Source organism: Populus alba, chromosome 18 (genome assembly GCF_005239225.2).
Source record: "Populus alba chromosome 18, ASM523922v2, whole genome shotgun sequence".
NCBI lineage: Eukaryota > Viridiplantae > Streptophyta > Magnoliopsida > Malpighiales > Salicaceae > Populus > Populus alba.
The window spans coordinates 5,485,726-5,501,905 of NC_133301.1; the positions used below are offsets into that span (position 1 = coordinate 5,485,726).

At 37.1% G+C, this 16,180-nt stretch overlaps 1 protein-coding gene across 1 annotated transcript; it reads left to right on the plus strand.

Moving 5' to 3' along the window:
* Positions 1 to 8,441: 8,441 nt before the first annotated feature.
* On the plus strand, positions 8,442 to 16,180 carry LOC118046019 (uncharacterized). Its single transcript, XM_035054779.2, has 6 exons — positions 8,442 to 8,860; positions 9,443 to 9,738; positions 10,074 to 10,163; positions 10,242 to 10,313; positions 10,513 to 10,629; positions 14,761 to 16,180. Exons 1-6 carry the CDS (start codon positions 8,530 to 8,532, stop codon positions 15,919 to 15,921), a joined length of 2,067 nt encoding a protein of 688 aa, XP_034910670.1. The 5' UTR covers positions 8,442 to 8,529; the 3' UTR covers positions 15,922 to 16,180.

Sequence of the window (16,180 nt, forward strand, 5' to 3'; positions counted from 1 at the left end):
GGCTCAAAAAGGGATAACAAGGGATGTATTTATTTCAGAACGTGAAAGGAATAACAAAGATGGCCTTTCCTCATTTCAAGCGCAAGCAGTTAAGATCAATAAACTTTGACCTCATCCAGTATGATGGTTTGGTCTTTGCAAAGATGCATTTCATGAGTCATGAGTTAAGAGTTCACTACATACCATTATTCATACATTTAAAAACACACGATTCAAGAGTCATAGGGTAAGGGTGTTTATTCATTTCTTTTTTCTTTTTTTTTCTTGGGTTTATAATTTAGTCACCTCAATGATGGAGTTGCTTGATTCAATTGTCATTCTACAAGTAGAATGTTAAAAATATCATTTTTGAAAGAACATCAAATTATTGTTGAAATCAAAATACTAGATCAATTTTTCAAAACTCCAATAGGGAAATGGATTTAGGTACAAGAGATGAATTGCATCTATGAGATCACGCGAGGCTTCAAAGGGGTATTCATGAGTTCTTATAAGAAAACTCTCTTAAGAAGATAAATAATGATTGGTCGCAAACACAATTGAATGAGAAACTCATTATTTCATTGAAGCTTTGGAAAAGAAGTTTAACAACAAAGAACTTATGCCAACATGAATGATAACACATAAAAGGGCTAAACATTTAGCGATCATTCATTGGAATTTTCAGGAATCTTTCAATCATTCATTCTCCTTGACAAAGGGCATCTCTTCAACACTTAGTTTCAGTCACATGTAGACCATTCTCGACCTATTATCACCATAGCTTTATCTTCAAAATAGTTGATTTTTGGGAGTTGGCATGAAGAAATTAACTATAGGAATGATAAGTGTCTTGGCAACCACCTTCAGTGAAACTGTTCTTCTTAGTCGGGTTAGTAATCTTACCTAACCCAATGGCTTGTTCAATCCTCTCAGCTATAACAACTAGGTCAGTGAAATGTTGTGCAGAGCTTCTAACCAAGTATTCAAAGTACGGAGCTTTAAATGTATTGGAAAATAAACTGATCATCTCTTTTTCCAATATGGGAGGATTAACTTGTGCAGCTACCTCACTCCATCTCCGGGCATATTCTCTTATGGATTCCTTGTCGTTCTTCTCCACAGCTTGCAAGCTTAACCGATCAGGGCTCACGTCTATATTGAACTTATATTGCCTCATGAAGGCATCAACTAAGTCCTTCCATTTTTTAACTTTGGTATTGTCCAACCGCATATACCAAGTGAGGGCAGCGTCACTCAAGCTATCTTGAAAAAAATGAATCAACAGTTTCTCATCATCAACCACCTCAGCCATTTTGTTGCAGTATGCTTTGAGATGAGTCATAGGGCATTGAGTTCCCGTATATTTGACAAATTCAGGCACTCTAAACTTTTTGGGAATGACAACGTTGGGCACCAAACACATATTGACATCTTTCACCAGGTCACACAAATGGTTTCCCTCAACTGCCCTTATCCTCTTCTCTAGGGTAGTCCATTTTTCCCAATCCTCTTCTTTCACCATCTTGCCCTTTTGAGATTCTTTCTCGGTGGAATCAGTGGTAGATGAAATTCTTGAAGGGTATGCTGGCTGGAAATGCATAGCTTGTTGAAATTCAGATGACATCCTATTTGCCCCCAGATTATATGGATCGAAATGAGTTACATGCATATCTTCAGGCTGAGCTATAAATGTTCCTTTTCTGGATTTATCTCTCAAGGCTTGCTCGAGTAGACTAGTAAGCCTTGCGACTTCTTCTTTAAGATTATCCACCTCTTTTTGGTGTTGAGCTTCCAACTGGGCTCTTCCTTCGTTTTCCATTTGTCTTTTTCTTGAACGAGTGTTATAAATGAGTTTCAATGGGGGACCTATATTTCAACCTAATAAATGTAAATCATGCAATTATGCAAAAATGCTAAAGTAATGATAAAAAATAATAATAAAAAAATGCGTATGAAATGTGAACTTGCCCTTCACGGGGTGACAACCTAATTGGAAGATCCTAATTACTGAGTGCATCAAGGGGTTGGTCATTATCTAGTTTCAAAGGGTCTCTCACATGCTCAGTGATCGTCCATGAAAGGTCGATATGAGGCTTACAAGTAGTGTGAAGATAGAGGCCCTGAGTAATATCAGTTTGACATATCAACCACTTCCAAGTAAACAATCAAGCGAGAGTTGGATGGTTTCACGAGTCTTACCCAGGCTAAAGCCATTGGGGTACCGTTACTTTCCCACTTATCCTAGGTTGCAAAGTGTGTGCTCTCAAAGTGATGCATGGCAACATAAACAAGGATGCATGCTAAAGCAGTAAATGCAGGAAAAATAAACAAATAAACACAACAAAAAACAAATAAATAAATAAAAAATAGCAATAATAAGACAAAAGACAAAGCTTAATCCTAAGTCCCCAGTGGAGTCGCCATTCTGTCGCACCCGACATCGCGGCGGCCCAAAAAAATAATAATTCTCGAGTATGGAAAAAAAAAAGAATAGATTCTGGCATTCGGTTCTTTTAGAAAAAAATATCTTGTTTAAGGAGTCGCCACCTAGTATTATGGTCACTAGGAACCCTAACTGGTCAACAAAGATTCTATGACTCGCAATTGGTTACGTAAAAAGGAAGATATTATCACCCCTTAAACGTTCTGCCTAAGGCAGACTGCATTGTTGGTTTTGTCTTAAATTGCTAAATATTTATTAATTTATGCTGTGATGATTTGTTTATAATATTCCTGACTCTGGCGCCAGTGAATACTCGAGCTCGAATAATTCCAACTCTGGCGTTGGTAAAAATTCGTAGCTACGACAAAAATTAGATCAATATATTTTTTTATTTCCTACTCTAACGCCAATGAATAAATAAATAAAAATAAATTTATTTCTACGCATGCACACATTTTTTATTTTTCTAGCTAAACAAAATAAAAATACAACGAATAAAAATAATATAAATTTAAACTGGTATTTTTATTCCTGACTCTGGCGTCAGTGAATAAACCAATAAATTTACATTATTTTTATTCATGCATACACATTTTTTATTTTTTATTTTTTATTATTTTTTATTTTTCTGCTTTTTATTTTTTTTATTTTTTTATATTTTTTTTTCGGGTTGGGCCCAGCTCAGCCCACATGGGCTGGGCCGGTCCCAGCCAGCCCAGCCCAGCCTGGTCACTGGCCCAAGCCAATGACCCGGCTGGGCCACACGAGGCACGCATGATCCATATCACGCGTGCCCGCCCTTGCTATTGAATTCAAAACAAATGGCTAAAATGAATTAACACACAACGGGGAAAACAGAGCGAGACTTACCTGTTGCTGCACTTGAAGACGGGGATGACAACTGACCAGCGTTACTCCTCTCTGTTACTGCTTTCTGTCTACTCCTCTATTTTAGCTTTCCTTGTTCTGTCGTCTTCTTCTTTTCTGTTTCGGTTTGTTCCCCTGCTCGTCGTCTTCCCCGGACGTCTGTTTTTTCTCTTCTGGTCTTTCTCCGGTTTCTGGTTCTTCGTCTGAGTTCAGCTCCTGTTTTTCCTTCTCCTTTTCAGTCCAATTCCCCCAGTTTTGCCTCCCAGTTTTTCTTCCTTGTTTGTGTCTCTGCCCAGTCTTCTCCGTTCAAAACGAAGACAATAGTGGTAAAAGCAACGAGGATTTGTTGCTGGTTGAGGGACCAAAATTTTCCCCGGGTTCTGTCTTTCTTCCTCCCTTTTTTTCTTGTTTCAGTCTCTCGATTCTGTGACTCTTTATTTCTGCCGTTTGTGGCTCTGTTTTTTTTGTCTCTCCCTCTCAGCCCCTCGGCTCTGCTCTTTTTCCTCTCCCCGGTTTTTTTCTTTTTCTCTCTACTGTGTTTTTCTTCTCTCCTCCTGGGTTTTCTTCACTCTGTCTTGCCCCCCTGCACTCTCTCATCTTCTCTGGCTTTATAGCCAGAGAATGCCAAGCAATTTGAAACGGCTTCCAGCCTTTACTCCAGCAACGGTTCCAGCGAAGAAGATGAACAGCGCTACTTCAAACGACGCCGTTTGATTGCTAATGGCCATTTGCGTTTTGGTCCTTGCTGTTTTGGCATTTTCAGTCCAGTCCTTGGGTAAATTGTAATTGAACCCCTGCATCTCAGCGCAATTTACACATTGGTCCTTGGGTTTTAATTTCTTTCAAATTTTGACAAGAATCAGCCCTATACTTTGATAATTTTTCAATTAAGTCCCTGATTTCATTAATTTAATTAAATCCAAGTCCAATTAAGTCTAAAAACCTATCATTTCTCCAATTAAACCCTTAATTTGATTAATTCCAAGCTCAATTAAGTCTCAAAACTTATCAATTATCCAATTAAACCCTTAATTAGATTAATTAAATTAATTTCAAGCTTAATTAAGTCTCAAAACTTATCAATTCTCCAATTAAACCCTTAATTGGATTAAATAAATTAATTCCAAGCTTAATTAGATTAATTTCAAAGTTTAATTAAACCCCAAAACTTCCATTCATATTGCCCTTAATCCAAAATTTAATTCATTCTTCATTTATTTCATCATCATCATTATTTTTTTTTCATCATTTTTTTTCATCCTTTTCCATAAATAAAATAATAATAATAAAAATAAAATGGTCAAAAATTGGGTTATAACAGTTGCCCCCTCTTTATAATATTTACTATGCAAAGATATTGGAAAATTTCATTTTCTTTTATCTTTGTGTAGTAAATTTATAAAGAAAAGTAGATAGAGAAAGAACCCTTTTTTTTTTTTTTTCTTGAAAACTTAGAAAATAATAGATTGACACACGACCTTTACAGAGAGATGTAGAAATCAAGAAACGAGTCATTGGGAAGACGACCTATTTTTTTGTTTTGTTTTTTTTTTTTAAATGGCAGATGGACACATGACCTTATGGGTTGATAAAGTGAAAGTTTCAAACTCAAGAAACCAGAGTTAAGATAACCTTTTTTTCATGACAAAAGATTGAAACTATTTTGGAAATCTTGAATAATGTCATTGATAAGAGTACATCAAAATGGAATCGATGATTAGTGGGGTTCTTCCCTTGTTATAGATGCCCTACCATTCGACCAAGTTTATTTCCTTCCAAGTGTGGAAGAATTGTGGCCTTAAGGATGTTATGATAACACAACAAGTTTTTTTTTTTTTTTTTTAAGACTAAGGATAACGCTCACTCGGTTATGGAAAAATGGTTGTGAATGTTTGGGGAAAAGACCATTATCCTTTAACTATGGTACCATTATTTTGTTCTCGACAAGAATAAAATCTCAAAAGTGTCAGCATGGGTCTGCTTTCAAGTGTTACCTTTTTTCCTTTAAAATGAAATGGGCATAGGAATGGTCATTACCATGATTGGAAGACCTTTGGCTTGTGATGAACAAATACTTAATGACACCTAACTTGACTATGCCTATTTCTATGTTAAACCAGATGCCTCGTTGCTAACGGTTCACAGTTTCTAGTTGAAGTTATCTTTGGATCCTATCACAATTATGGTTGAGTATGAATGGAAACCATGAGCTTGTGAAACTTGCAAAGTATTTAGGCACTGTTGCAAGGTCTTGGTTGAAGCCTCAAATCTTTTTATTGATGACTTATTGAAGATCTAAAATGAGGGTGATGCTTTGCATGCTTGTAGCTCCTTAGTTAATATTGTCAATGGGGTTACATCCCCTTCGAATGTGTAATTACAATAAAATCAACATCTCAGATGTACAATTCTACAAAAACTTGTAAATCCGTTCAAACGTGCCAGGAACTGGACCACTAGTTGGACAAGATAGAAGCCCTAAGAGATACTGTCTAAAAAACCAGTTAACCGATTAAAATTCTCCAAAAATTGATCAATTGGCTCACTATTGCTAAAACTTTGGCCTAAACTGCTAGAGAGGATGCTTTAGATGATGATGTTGGTCATATCAAGGCTTGGATCACATCTTCAAAAGAACCAAATTTCTTTTCTTCAAACAACTTGCAAAACTCCAAACTCACTAAGTAGTGGTGAGACTACAGATAAGTACTACTACGATTTTGGATGTGAACAAAAGGGCTAAAGCTTCGGCTAGAACAATCAAACCCACCATCTAAAATTACTAGTAAGAAAAATAAGGTGAAAGTGTTTAAGGACTATTGATTTTGATTTTTACTGTCTCTTCACTTCCTATTATATATGTTATGTTATCAAAGTATTTGGAGTCTAAATGGCCCGCAAAAACATAAAGCAATAAATGACTGGATTAATAAGTATAAGCTTAATTTTGTTGGCCTTCTTGAACTAAAATTGCTTCTAACAAAATAAAGGAGGTTTAAAACAAATATTAATCCTTCATAATAGTTTCAATCTAATGTCTCAGATATAGTTAATTGTCATATTCTTGTTGGTTGGAAGCTGGTGGTATATAATGTCTCTTTAATGCATTTTTCTCTTTGATGGGTAACCTGTTGGGTGTTTGATTTGGTTGATGAGTGCTCTCTTATTGTCACTTTTATTTATGACCTTAACATATGTAAGAGGTGATAGGTCCTATGAGATTATTTAAAATGTAACGCTATCGTATTTCAGTCTGGATCGTGGTTTATTTTGGAAGACTTTAATGCTATTATTAACGTTTTGATAAATATATGAGACTCTACCTAACATGGACTGTAAAACCTGGGATAAAATTAAGAATAATATAATAGAAATTATAGGTGTAATAAAATGAAATAAGAAAATGAATATAATAAATGGGGGAAAAAGAGTTCAGAAAAAAGAAAAGTTTATGACCAAATATGTATATTTTAATAGAAATAAAAATAGTCTAGATATTTTAAAAAATGGTCAGACTCATTTAAGATAATAGTGAACTGTTTTGACTATTGTCTTTATTATTATCTATTATTATTATTATTATTTAAGATAATAATGTATTTTTATTTTTTTTTCTTTTTTTTTTACCTTGGAGGGCTAGAGAGTAAGATTTAGAAATGAAAAAAAAGAAAAAGAAAAACATATCCATAAAATTTAGAAGCCTTGGATAATTTTAACTGGTTAATTTTCAAAATACATTTTGTAATGAGGTAATATTTTTGAATCACCTCCATGTCAATTTTAACAAGAGCTGGTTGAATTTTCTCTTCTAATGTCATATACCTTGATTTTCAAAGTTGGAACTTGCTTCAAAATACAATTGGCACAGGCAAAGCGTTCAGATCAGATTCCTTCTGTCAGTTCAGACATACATGTATGATGATAGGGAGTTAAGTTTCTAATGCTTTTGAAAGTTGTTCACAGGGTGTATGATCAAATGCCAGAGCCTAGGTGGGTCATCTCAATGGGCAGCTGTGCAAACGGTGGTGGATGTTACCACTATTCATACTCTGTTGTTCGTGGTTGCGACAGGATTGTCCCTGTAGACATACATCTGTGTTACCCACTGCCGAGGCCCTACTTTACGGATTACTCCAACTGCAGAAGAAGATCCATAGACGCAAGGACTTCCTCCATTGGTGGGCCAAATGAGTTAAGTTTGGTCCCCTGCTGGCATAAAACTGTTTTCCGAGTGCTGTGTGAAGGGAGAGGCTGTTAATACACTCTTTGGTTATAGATCCATGCCCTATATTCTCCGGAGCTCTTACTGTGGCTGCAGACCCTCTAAAACCTTTTTTGTTACCAGATGTGCTAAACCACCCGTTGTCTTGCTTGCATGTGTAATTCTTAGAAAGCTGTATTGTCTTTGATGACCCGTGGACTGAATAAAGAGGTCGTGTAAAGCTACTCTTTTTGGGTGTTTTCCTCCCTGGACTTTTGAGTCTTAGAGCAGTAGCTTCTTTGGTCTTGTTGCTTCCAACTATTTATTTCAAGCATTAAACTGTTGCTTGAAAAATTGTTAAAGAATTGTCCACTCAGGATGCTGCCTGGTTGGAAAGATACTTGGTGGGCAGATCCTGGGCGTGCTTTCCCAAGGTGAAGCTCTGCGTTAATACAAAATTTGACACTTATCAGGGAGTCTTTCTCAAGCATCACCTGATGAACAGAGTTTCATGTAAAACAACAAATTCTGCGAGTCAATGATGAAAGACCCTGAGTGGGAAGACAGCCTCCCCTTGTAACGAGAAGCTGAAAGTAGACCAGTTTTGAGCATCTCGCCAGAATGATCGTGGAAAGATCAATGGTTTGGTTTTGACTCCTTCATCCAGGAGAGCAACCATGTATCGTATTGGGAGGACATGATCAAGGATTTTCAAAGGCGTGAAGAGGCTTCTAGGCTCTGGCATTTGCAGGCGCGGAGATTGTAGTTCTTACCGGTTAAACTGAAGGTAGCAGCATATGATCAAAGGCCGAGAATGAAAGCTTACAGCACTGGTGGGCTGGCTTCAGAGCTCTTTGATAATGAGGTTCACTTTCAAGTTTCAACCATACTCTAGTGGGCTCGCATCGAAGCCTGTTTTTTAGGTTAAAGATCACGTGCCCTACCCCACCTCCCCTTATAGAATTAAAATCCCCACTCCTTCCTCTTACATCACCCAACTTCGCTCTCTCTCAATCCCCTAGGGTTTCTTTCAACAATGGCAGACGAATCTACATACTCGACAGCCACAGACACCACACCACCATCGTCCAACAAACGCAAATTCGATGACCAATCAGCACCGCCTCCCTCAACTCGGAGGCAAACAGGATTTTCATCTCCGATTTCCGACCCCGCTCCACCACCATCTTACAACAGCGTGCCGCCCCCTGTTGACGAGATCCAGATGGCCAAACAGAAAGCTCAGGAGATCGCCGCTCGTATAATGAGTGGTGCCGGTGCTGATATTAAGCGACCTAGGGCTGAAAACGGTGCGAGTGGGTTTGACTCTGTTGAGAGTAATAAGGGATTTAGCTCTGCTCCTCCAGGTTCAATCTCTCGCTCTCTATGTATATATTTGTGGATATATGCGCTCTCTTTTTTCTAAATTGTTTGAACTTTGAATCTTACTTTGTGTGGGTGTTTAAATGCTATTAGTGTATTTATTTTATGAAATTCTGCTGTCACTTTGACTCTTGTGCAATGCTGTTTCTGTTGGCTGTTTTTTTACAAGTATTGTAGCTAGGGTTTCTGATGTTTTGTATGTTCCATGCCCATGAATTGTACCCGTTCTGTAACCTTTTTCATTTATTATGTAAAAAACTAAAAAAATATAGCTAATGGTTGTTGCTGTAGGTGTGGCTAATGGTTGTTTATGTTAGTATACTGTAGCCAGGGTGTTTTTTGTTTTTCCAGTTTCTGATACTCTCTCTATTATATTTTTTATACATTTTTTTAATGATGTTTATGGTTTGTTTCAGTGAATTTTTTTTTTCCAATGTTGTTTGCCAACTTGATTTTGAGGTTTTTTTCTTTCAAAATTTTTAGATTTATTGATTTTTTTTGCCAGCTGCAAGATCATATTCAGGTTTGATTTGGAATTTCAAACTAACTTCTTTGATTGACTACAGATATGAAGTCTACCATATCAAACTCAGCCCCTTCGTCAATTCCGGCTTCATATGGCTCATACCCGGGTGGTTCTGGTTTGAGTAAAAAAATTGATATTCCACAAGGCAGGGTTGGTGTTATCATTGGAAAAGGTGGAGAGACTATCAAATATCTTCAGCTTCAGTCTGGAGCAAAAATTCAGGTCACTCGAGACATGGACGCTGATCCCAACTCCCCATATAGGATTGTTGAGCTTATGGGTACACCTGAACAAATTGCCAAGGCAGAACAGTTGATTAATGATGTCCTTGCAGAGGTAGGACACTGACTTTGAATTCTAACTGTGCGATATGTACATGCTGCTTTACTTGTATACTCATTTGTGCTTTTCATCCACATGGGATAGTTTATTTCAATAGTTTGAGATTTTAGTTAGTGATAATCAATTGATGCCATGCATTTCTAGCTGCAAGTATTGTATGTTTTGTGTCATTGATGATTTCTCATGGTGTACTTTAATGTTGATTTATTGCTTTATAGGATTATTTCTTCTAGGTTTTTTTCTTCCCACAACTAGAATTTTGTTTTTCTAGTTTGGTTATAACTAAAATTTTGTTAATGGTACTTACTGGTGAATGTTTCTCTGTACAGGCTGATGCAGGGGGTTCTGGTACAATTTCCCGAAGGTATGCAGGACAAGGTGGTTCTGAACATTTTTCAATGAAGATTGCCAATAACAAGGTGTGTAGAAGTAGTTGTGTTTTGTTACTATTTTGGGTGGTTTCTTTCAGGGTAATTTGTAATGCATGCTGAAAACAGGTTGGTCTGGTTATTGGCAAAGGTGGTGATTCTATTAAGAACATGCAAGCTAGGTCTGGAGCCCGTATTCAGGTTTGTTTTCTGAATTACATCCTCACCATTTTTTCTCGTATCTTCTTTTTATTACATTATTTCTCATGAGAGATGCATTTCTGAAGTTTGGTAGTTGGTGCATGGTAAATTGGTTATTGTTCATGCTGTTTATTAATCTGGTTGAGTATATAATGTTCAGTTATAATTTACTTAGGTAAATATTTTTGAACTTCTTCAGGTTATACCTTTGCATCTGCCCCCAGGTGATACATCTACAGAAAGGACAGTTCACATAGAGGGGACAAGTGAACAAGTTGAGGCTGCAAAACAGTTGGTTAATGAAGTCACCAGTGAGGTATGTATGGTTGTTGATGTTAGTTTGTGGGGTTGGCTTTTAGGAACTCCCAACTTTTGTTGTATTGGAACATTGAACTTCTGGGAAACAGTTCAATATGCATATTCATGATTTTTTTTTTTATATTTTTTTTATTGCTGTTTTTATTGCCTTTTTGTTTAGGTTTAGTGATCTGGTTGTGCTTATGTGACTAAAATATTTTTAGTTATGCTAGTTATGTTATTATTTTTGACAATATAGCTTCTTAATCATGATATAAAAAATTAGCATATGGATTTCTGTTCATGTGATAAGGAATTCTAGCATCCATTGCAGTCCTCTCTTTTATTGTGCTACTTTAGGGTTAGGTATATTTTTCAGATTGGTCATGGTATATTGTATGCTCCAGTGCAGGTCAGAAGGGGATTCTTATTGTTGGTCTGGTAAAATATCTCACATAAAATTATTTTGGCTTTTATATATATATATATATATATATATAATATTATAAATCATCCTAGAAATATTCTAGACATTTTCTGATAATCTTTAAGTTCATAATATAGCCTGGCTTTTGCATTTTTTTTTCCTTCTCAAGTCAAATAATTTTTGCTTTTTTAGCACTTGCACTTTCTCAATTGTGTTTCTAATATCTGTTTTAAGTCCTGTATTGTTTAGTTAGGCTGCTTTCTTTTTGCTTAATTTTTGCATTATGAACTTGGACCATATCTTGAACATTTATTCTTGTGTCATTCAAGGAATTTTGGGCGCCTTTCTATAATCAAGAACATTTTTGCCTTTCCTTTTCCTTCATGAATTTCATGGGAAGAAGCTGATATAACTTTTCCATTCATGTTTCAAAGTCAATCAATTTTCATAGATATTTTGTTTTTCATAACCTATTGTAATACTGGATAGTTATAAGACCTGCTTCTGGGATATAAGCATGTCAGTTTTTTATTATTCACTTGTTGGGTTGTTAAGATTTAGACTTGCAGACTGCTTTTGCTTGTTTACCCATTTGGCAAGAGCATGCTTAGCTGGTTGAGAGTTTTTTTTTTTTCTCCTTTTCCAAGCCAAGCTCTTGAAGCATAGTGGTGACTGTTCAGTGCTACCTTTTGTGGTGGATACTCTTGGTTTGTTTATTAATAGTTTTCTGGTTTATGGTTCAATTAGGAATTGGATGCCATTTAATCTGTACTGTTCAATATACATCTGGTTTCATAGATCAACTTGATAGGAAGACTATAAACCGTTGCTGTTTTCTGGTTGCAACTGGGTCAGGTTCTTATATATATGCAGTTAAGTGTCATCTTGCTATATCTCTTGAGGTGGATGGTGGATATATGGTTTAACATAAGTTTATTTTGAAAGTTTGAAGTGTCAAGCTGTAATTGAGAGTGATTATGGTTGTCATCAAGCTCTTAGTGCTATGTTGAACCATTGGATCTTTAGTGATACAATGTCTCATACTTTTGCCTAGGTTGGTAAGCATTGTAAAGGCATCCTTAGCCAATGATTAGTTGAGCAAAATTTTTGGTCATTCTTGGTTGGATCCCTAAGTGAATGGTTTATGGATATAGTTCTACCACCGTATGTGCTTATTAATTGTGTCATATTACTGATATTGTTATCGTGCTTATTAATTGTGTCATATTACTGATATTGTTATCGAGAACTATTGTAGGATTAGTGTTGTTAGAGTTTTGGTGACACCAACATGGATTCCTTTATGTTGGCGTTCCCCTCGGAATGCCCTGGTATGGTTCTAAATCCCATTTTCTAATATTTAGTAAATGATATTAATGGAGAGGAGTTGCAAGCTTGCTTGTGATGGGAATGCTCTTTTAGCTTGGATTACTTATTATTAGATCTTAGCCTCTGAGACAATTTCATTTGTTAGCTAGCGTTTGGTTACTGTTTTAGGATAAAAAAGACAGAGACAATGAAGACAAAAATATGTTTGGTCAAAGAGACATAAAAAATCTATCATTGGATAATTTGGAGTGAATTTTTGTAGTTTCAAAACAGGAGGTACAAAGGGAACATGTATGGAGAGATAATATTTATTATTTTTTATTTCTAAAGTATCATTGTAAAAAATTATCAATTTCAAAATTGTCAAACTAAGACATGCAAGGATAAAAATAATTATTATCATAGTTTTAAAATTTGATTTAGGGGTATACCTGTGTCACGAGTTGGGTTCCCGTGACCTGGGTCAACGTAAGAGTACAAAATGGTTATTATAGTTTTAAAACTTGACTTGGTTGACTTGAGATAAGGCCTAAATCGGGGGTTGAGAGGGTCAACCCAAGTCAATGTAAAAATAAAAATAGTTAGTCATAGTTTTAGAACTTGACTTGAGGGTTGACTTGGGGCAATGCTCAAGTCATTGGTCGGGATGGTTAATCTGGGTTGACCCTAAGTCAACATAAAGTTAAAAGTGATTATTATCGTAGTTTTAAAAATTGATTCGGGGTCGATTTAGGGCAAACCTTAGGTCATAAGTCAGGAGGGTCAACCAGGGTTGACTTGAGTCAATGTATGAATAAAAATAATTATCATCATAGTTTTAAAACCCAACTTGGATGTCGATCTAGGGCAAGGCCGGGGTTAAGTCAGGAGGGTGAATCCAGGCTAACCCAATATTTTCTTTTCAATGAAGTAACAGGTTTATGACTGCTGTTTTGTCCCAAGTCGTTGGTCAATCTGAGTTTTTGACTGAATTAGTTCGGGTCAATACTTTATTTTTTCTTAAACCGGGACAAGCTTAGGCCTTGGATCGACTTGCTATGCCAGTTCAGGTTTTATAACTAGAGTTATTATAATATTATTAATTTTAATACTTAATGTAAACAAAAGTGATAATAATAGTGTAGTTATTTTTTAAAATATGTGAATTTGATCTTAATACATGTTAAAGGTAAAATATTTTTTTATTATTTTTTTTTCCACCATAACCACACAAGATATAGAGACCGTTACTCAATCTTTTCTACCATTATCAAACACAATTTGTCGTAGTCTCATCTCTCCTTCCCCCCATAGCCTTCATCTTTTTTGTCTCTTTTGTCTTAAGACAATAACTAAACACTACCTTAAAGATTTTCCTCCGATATCTTGTCTAGTGTTTGACTTTGTGGTTATTATGGCAATTACTATTGTTACCTTTGGTAGTTTTGGACTTCTCTTTTGAAAAATTGAAGTTCAAAGAAATAAATGTTTAATTTGTCATTTTTTCTTTATCTGAGTGGAAAATTGTTTTAGTGAATTTGTTTGTTATCAATAATGCTGATGGTAAATTCCCTAACAGCTACACTCCAGTTCTTTAGTAAGTTGCCTAACATTATATTCTTGCTTTTCCAATGTGGATTCCAAGTTTCTTTTGTTGACCCTGATTGGGTAACAGGTTGTTAAAAGAATTATACAGGTTGAGATCACATTTATGCATTCTATTGCTCCTTGCCATTGCATGCAAAAGTGTAGTCTCCATTTTCCTTTCTTTTCCTGTATTCTTCTGGAAGGATTCATGTACATTTAGTTCACATATTTGTGAAATACTTTTTTTGTAGTTGAGTGCTTGTGGTGAAGCTAATTAGACTACTTTCTATTAAGCATTTTCTTTTAGGTTATCTGTACATTCATTTTCTGTTTTTGTACCATGGCATCCTTGCATTTTCTATGATATGGCTCCTGGGAAGATGGTAGTGTTACATTGCTGAAAGCTTGTTAGGCTCTTTTAAATCAATGGATGCATCATTAATGAGACCCATGTCCCCATAGATAAGGTCCTTCAAGGATGCATGTCAATTAGTACGCATCTCTCCTCTTTTTGTGGTATAGCTTGTATAGTATTTGTGGCTTCTTTTGTACCCATTCACTTCAAGTAGGGTGAGGTTGGGCTTCTGCTGGAGTACTCAATAATTCCTCCAACCAAGTACGGTATGTAGGCATTCATACCTCTTCCTGGTAAAATATGAGATCAATTAATCCCTTAATTGGACCTATTTGTTTATTTATGTTGTTTTATGCTGACTTTATATTTTCTCATTTTAGCTCTTTTATGTTTATATCTGCTCATGCGTCCTGTGGTTTGCAATGCATTTTTTAAAGTTCACATTGGTTATATGAAGCATCAATTTTCTGCAGAATCGAATGAGGAATCCAAACATGGGAGGAGGTTATCCTCAGCAAGGATATCAAGCACGACCACCTACAAGTTGGGGTCCATCGTCTGGTCCACCAATGCAACAAGCTGGTTATGGCTACATGCAGGCTGGAGCATACCCTGGTGCATCAGCACAGTATAATATGTCTCAGCCAGCTTATCCAGGCTATCCTCCACAACAACCATCTGGTGGATACCCCCCTAACTGGGACCAGTCATCTGTCTCGGCAAATCAGCAAAATCAGGGTTATGATTACTATAGTCAGCCACCTACATCCCAGCAGCAAACTTCTGGTGGTGCTGCAGCTCCAGCAGATGGCACTGGTTATAATTACAGCCAGGCACCAGCTTCTGGCTATAACCAACAAGGGCAGGCTTACAGCCAAGATGGCTATGGTGGGTATCAGCAGCCTGGGTATGGTCAGCCACCACCTTACGATCAACAGCAAGGTTATACTTCTGCTCCTAGCTACAGCAATGTGGCCAACCCAGCTCAAGAAGGACATGCTCCTTCATATGGAGCTCAAGGAGATTCAGCTCAAGGGTCATCTCAGCCATCTGCAATGGGGCAGCAAGGTTATTCTACTGGCCAGCAGCCTAGCCCAAGCCCAGCAAGTTATCCACCTCAGGGAGCTGCTCAGCCTGGTTATGGGTTGCCCCCATCTTCCCAATCTGGCTATGGGAGTCAACCAGCTGCACAATATGGGAGCTATGGAGCACCTCAATCACAGAAACCTCCAGCCAATCCACCTGTTTATGGGCAGAGCCAACAGTCACCCACCACCCCTGGAAGCTATGGCCAGCCTACTGGACAGCCAGGATACCCACACTCCCAGCCACTTCCATCTGGCTATGCGCAACCAGATTCAGGTTCCCAGACTGCTCCACCATCCAGTTATGGTGCTACAGGTGCTCAGCCAGGGTATGCTCCTCCCTATGGTGTCCCACCAGCTGGCCAACCAGGTTATGGACAGGGGCCTCCCCCCTACAGCGGCACCTCTTATGGTAGTGGCTACTCTCAGCCTGCTGCATATTCTGCTGACGGCAACGCAACTAACAATGGTCGTGGGACATATGAATCAGCACCAGCATCACAGACCGCCCAACAGAGTGGAGTTGCTAAAGCATCACCTCAAAGTTGAGTTATGTTGGAGGATCCCATATTGGGTGTTTGAGAAATGGGGTTCATGTGATAGTGCTTTAGGTGTAGACAGGTTTTTGTAGTGCTTTAAGATTATGTGTTTTTCTTTATTCTCTCGCTGTGTACTTTAGCATGTGTCATGGATTGCTGACTCCAGTTATGCGAGCAAAGCTGACTGAAACTTACCAGTAGTTATTTCCATAAAAGTTCGTAGCAACGTTTGACTTGTTTGTTATGCTATGAGATTCCATGTTTATATT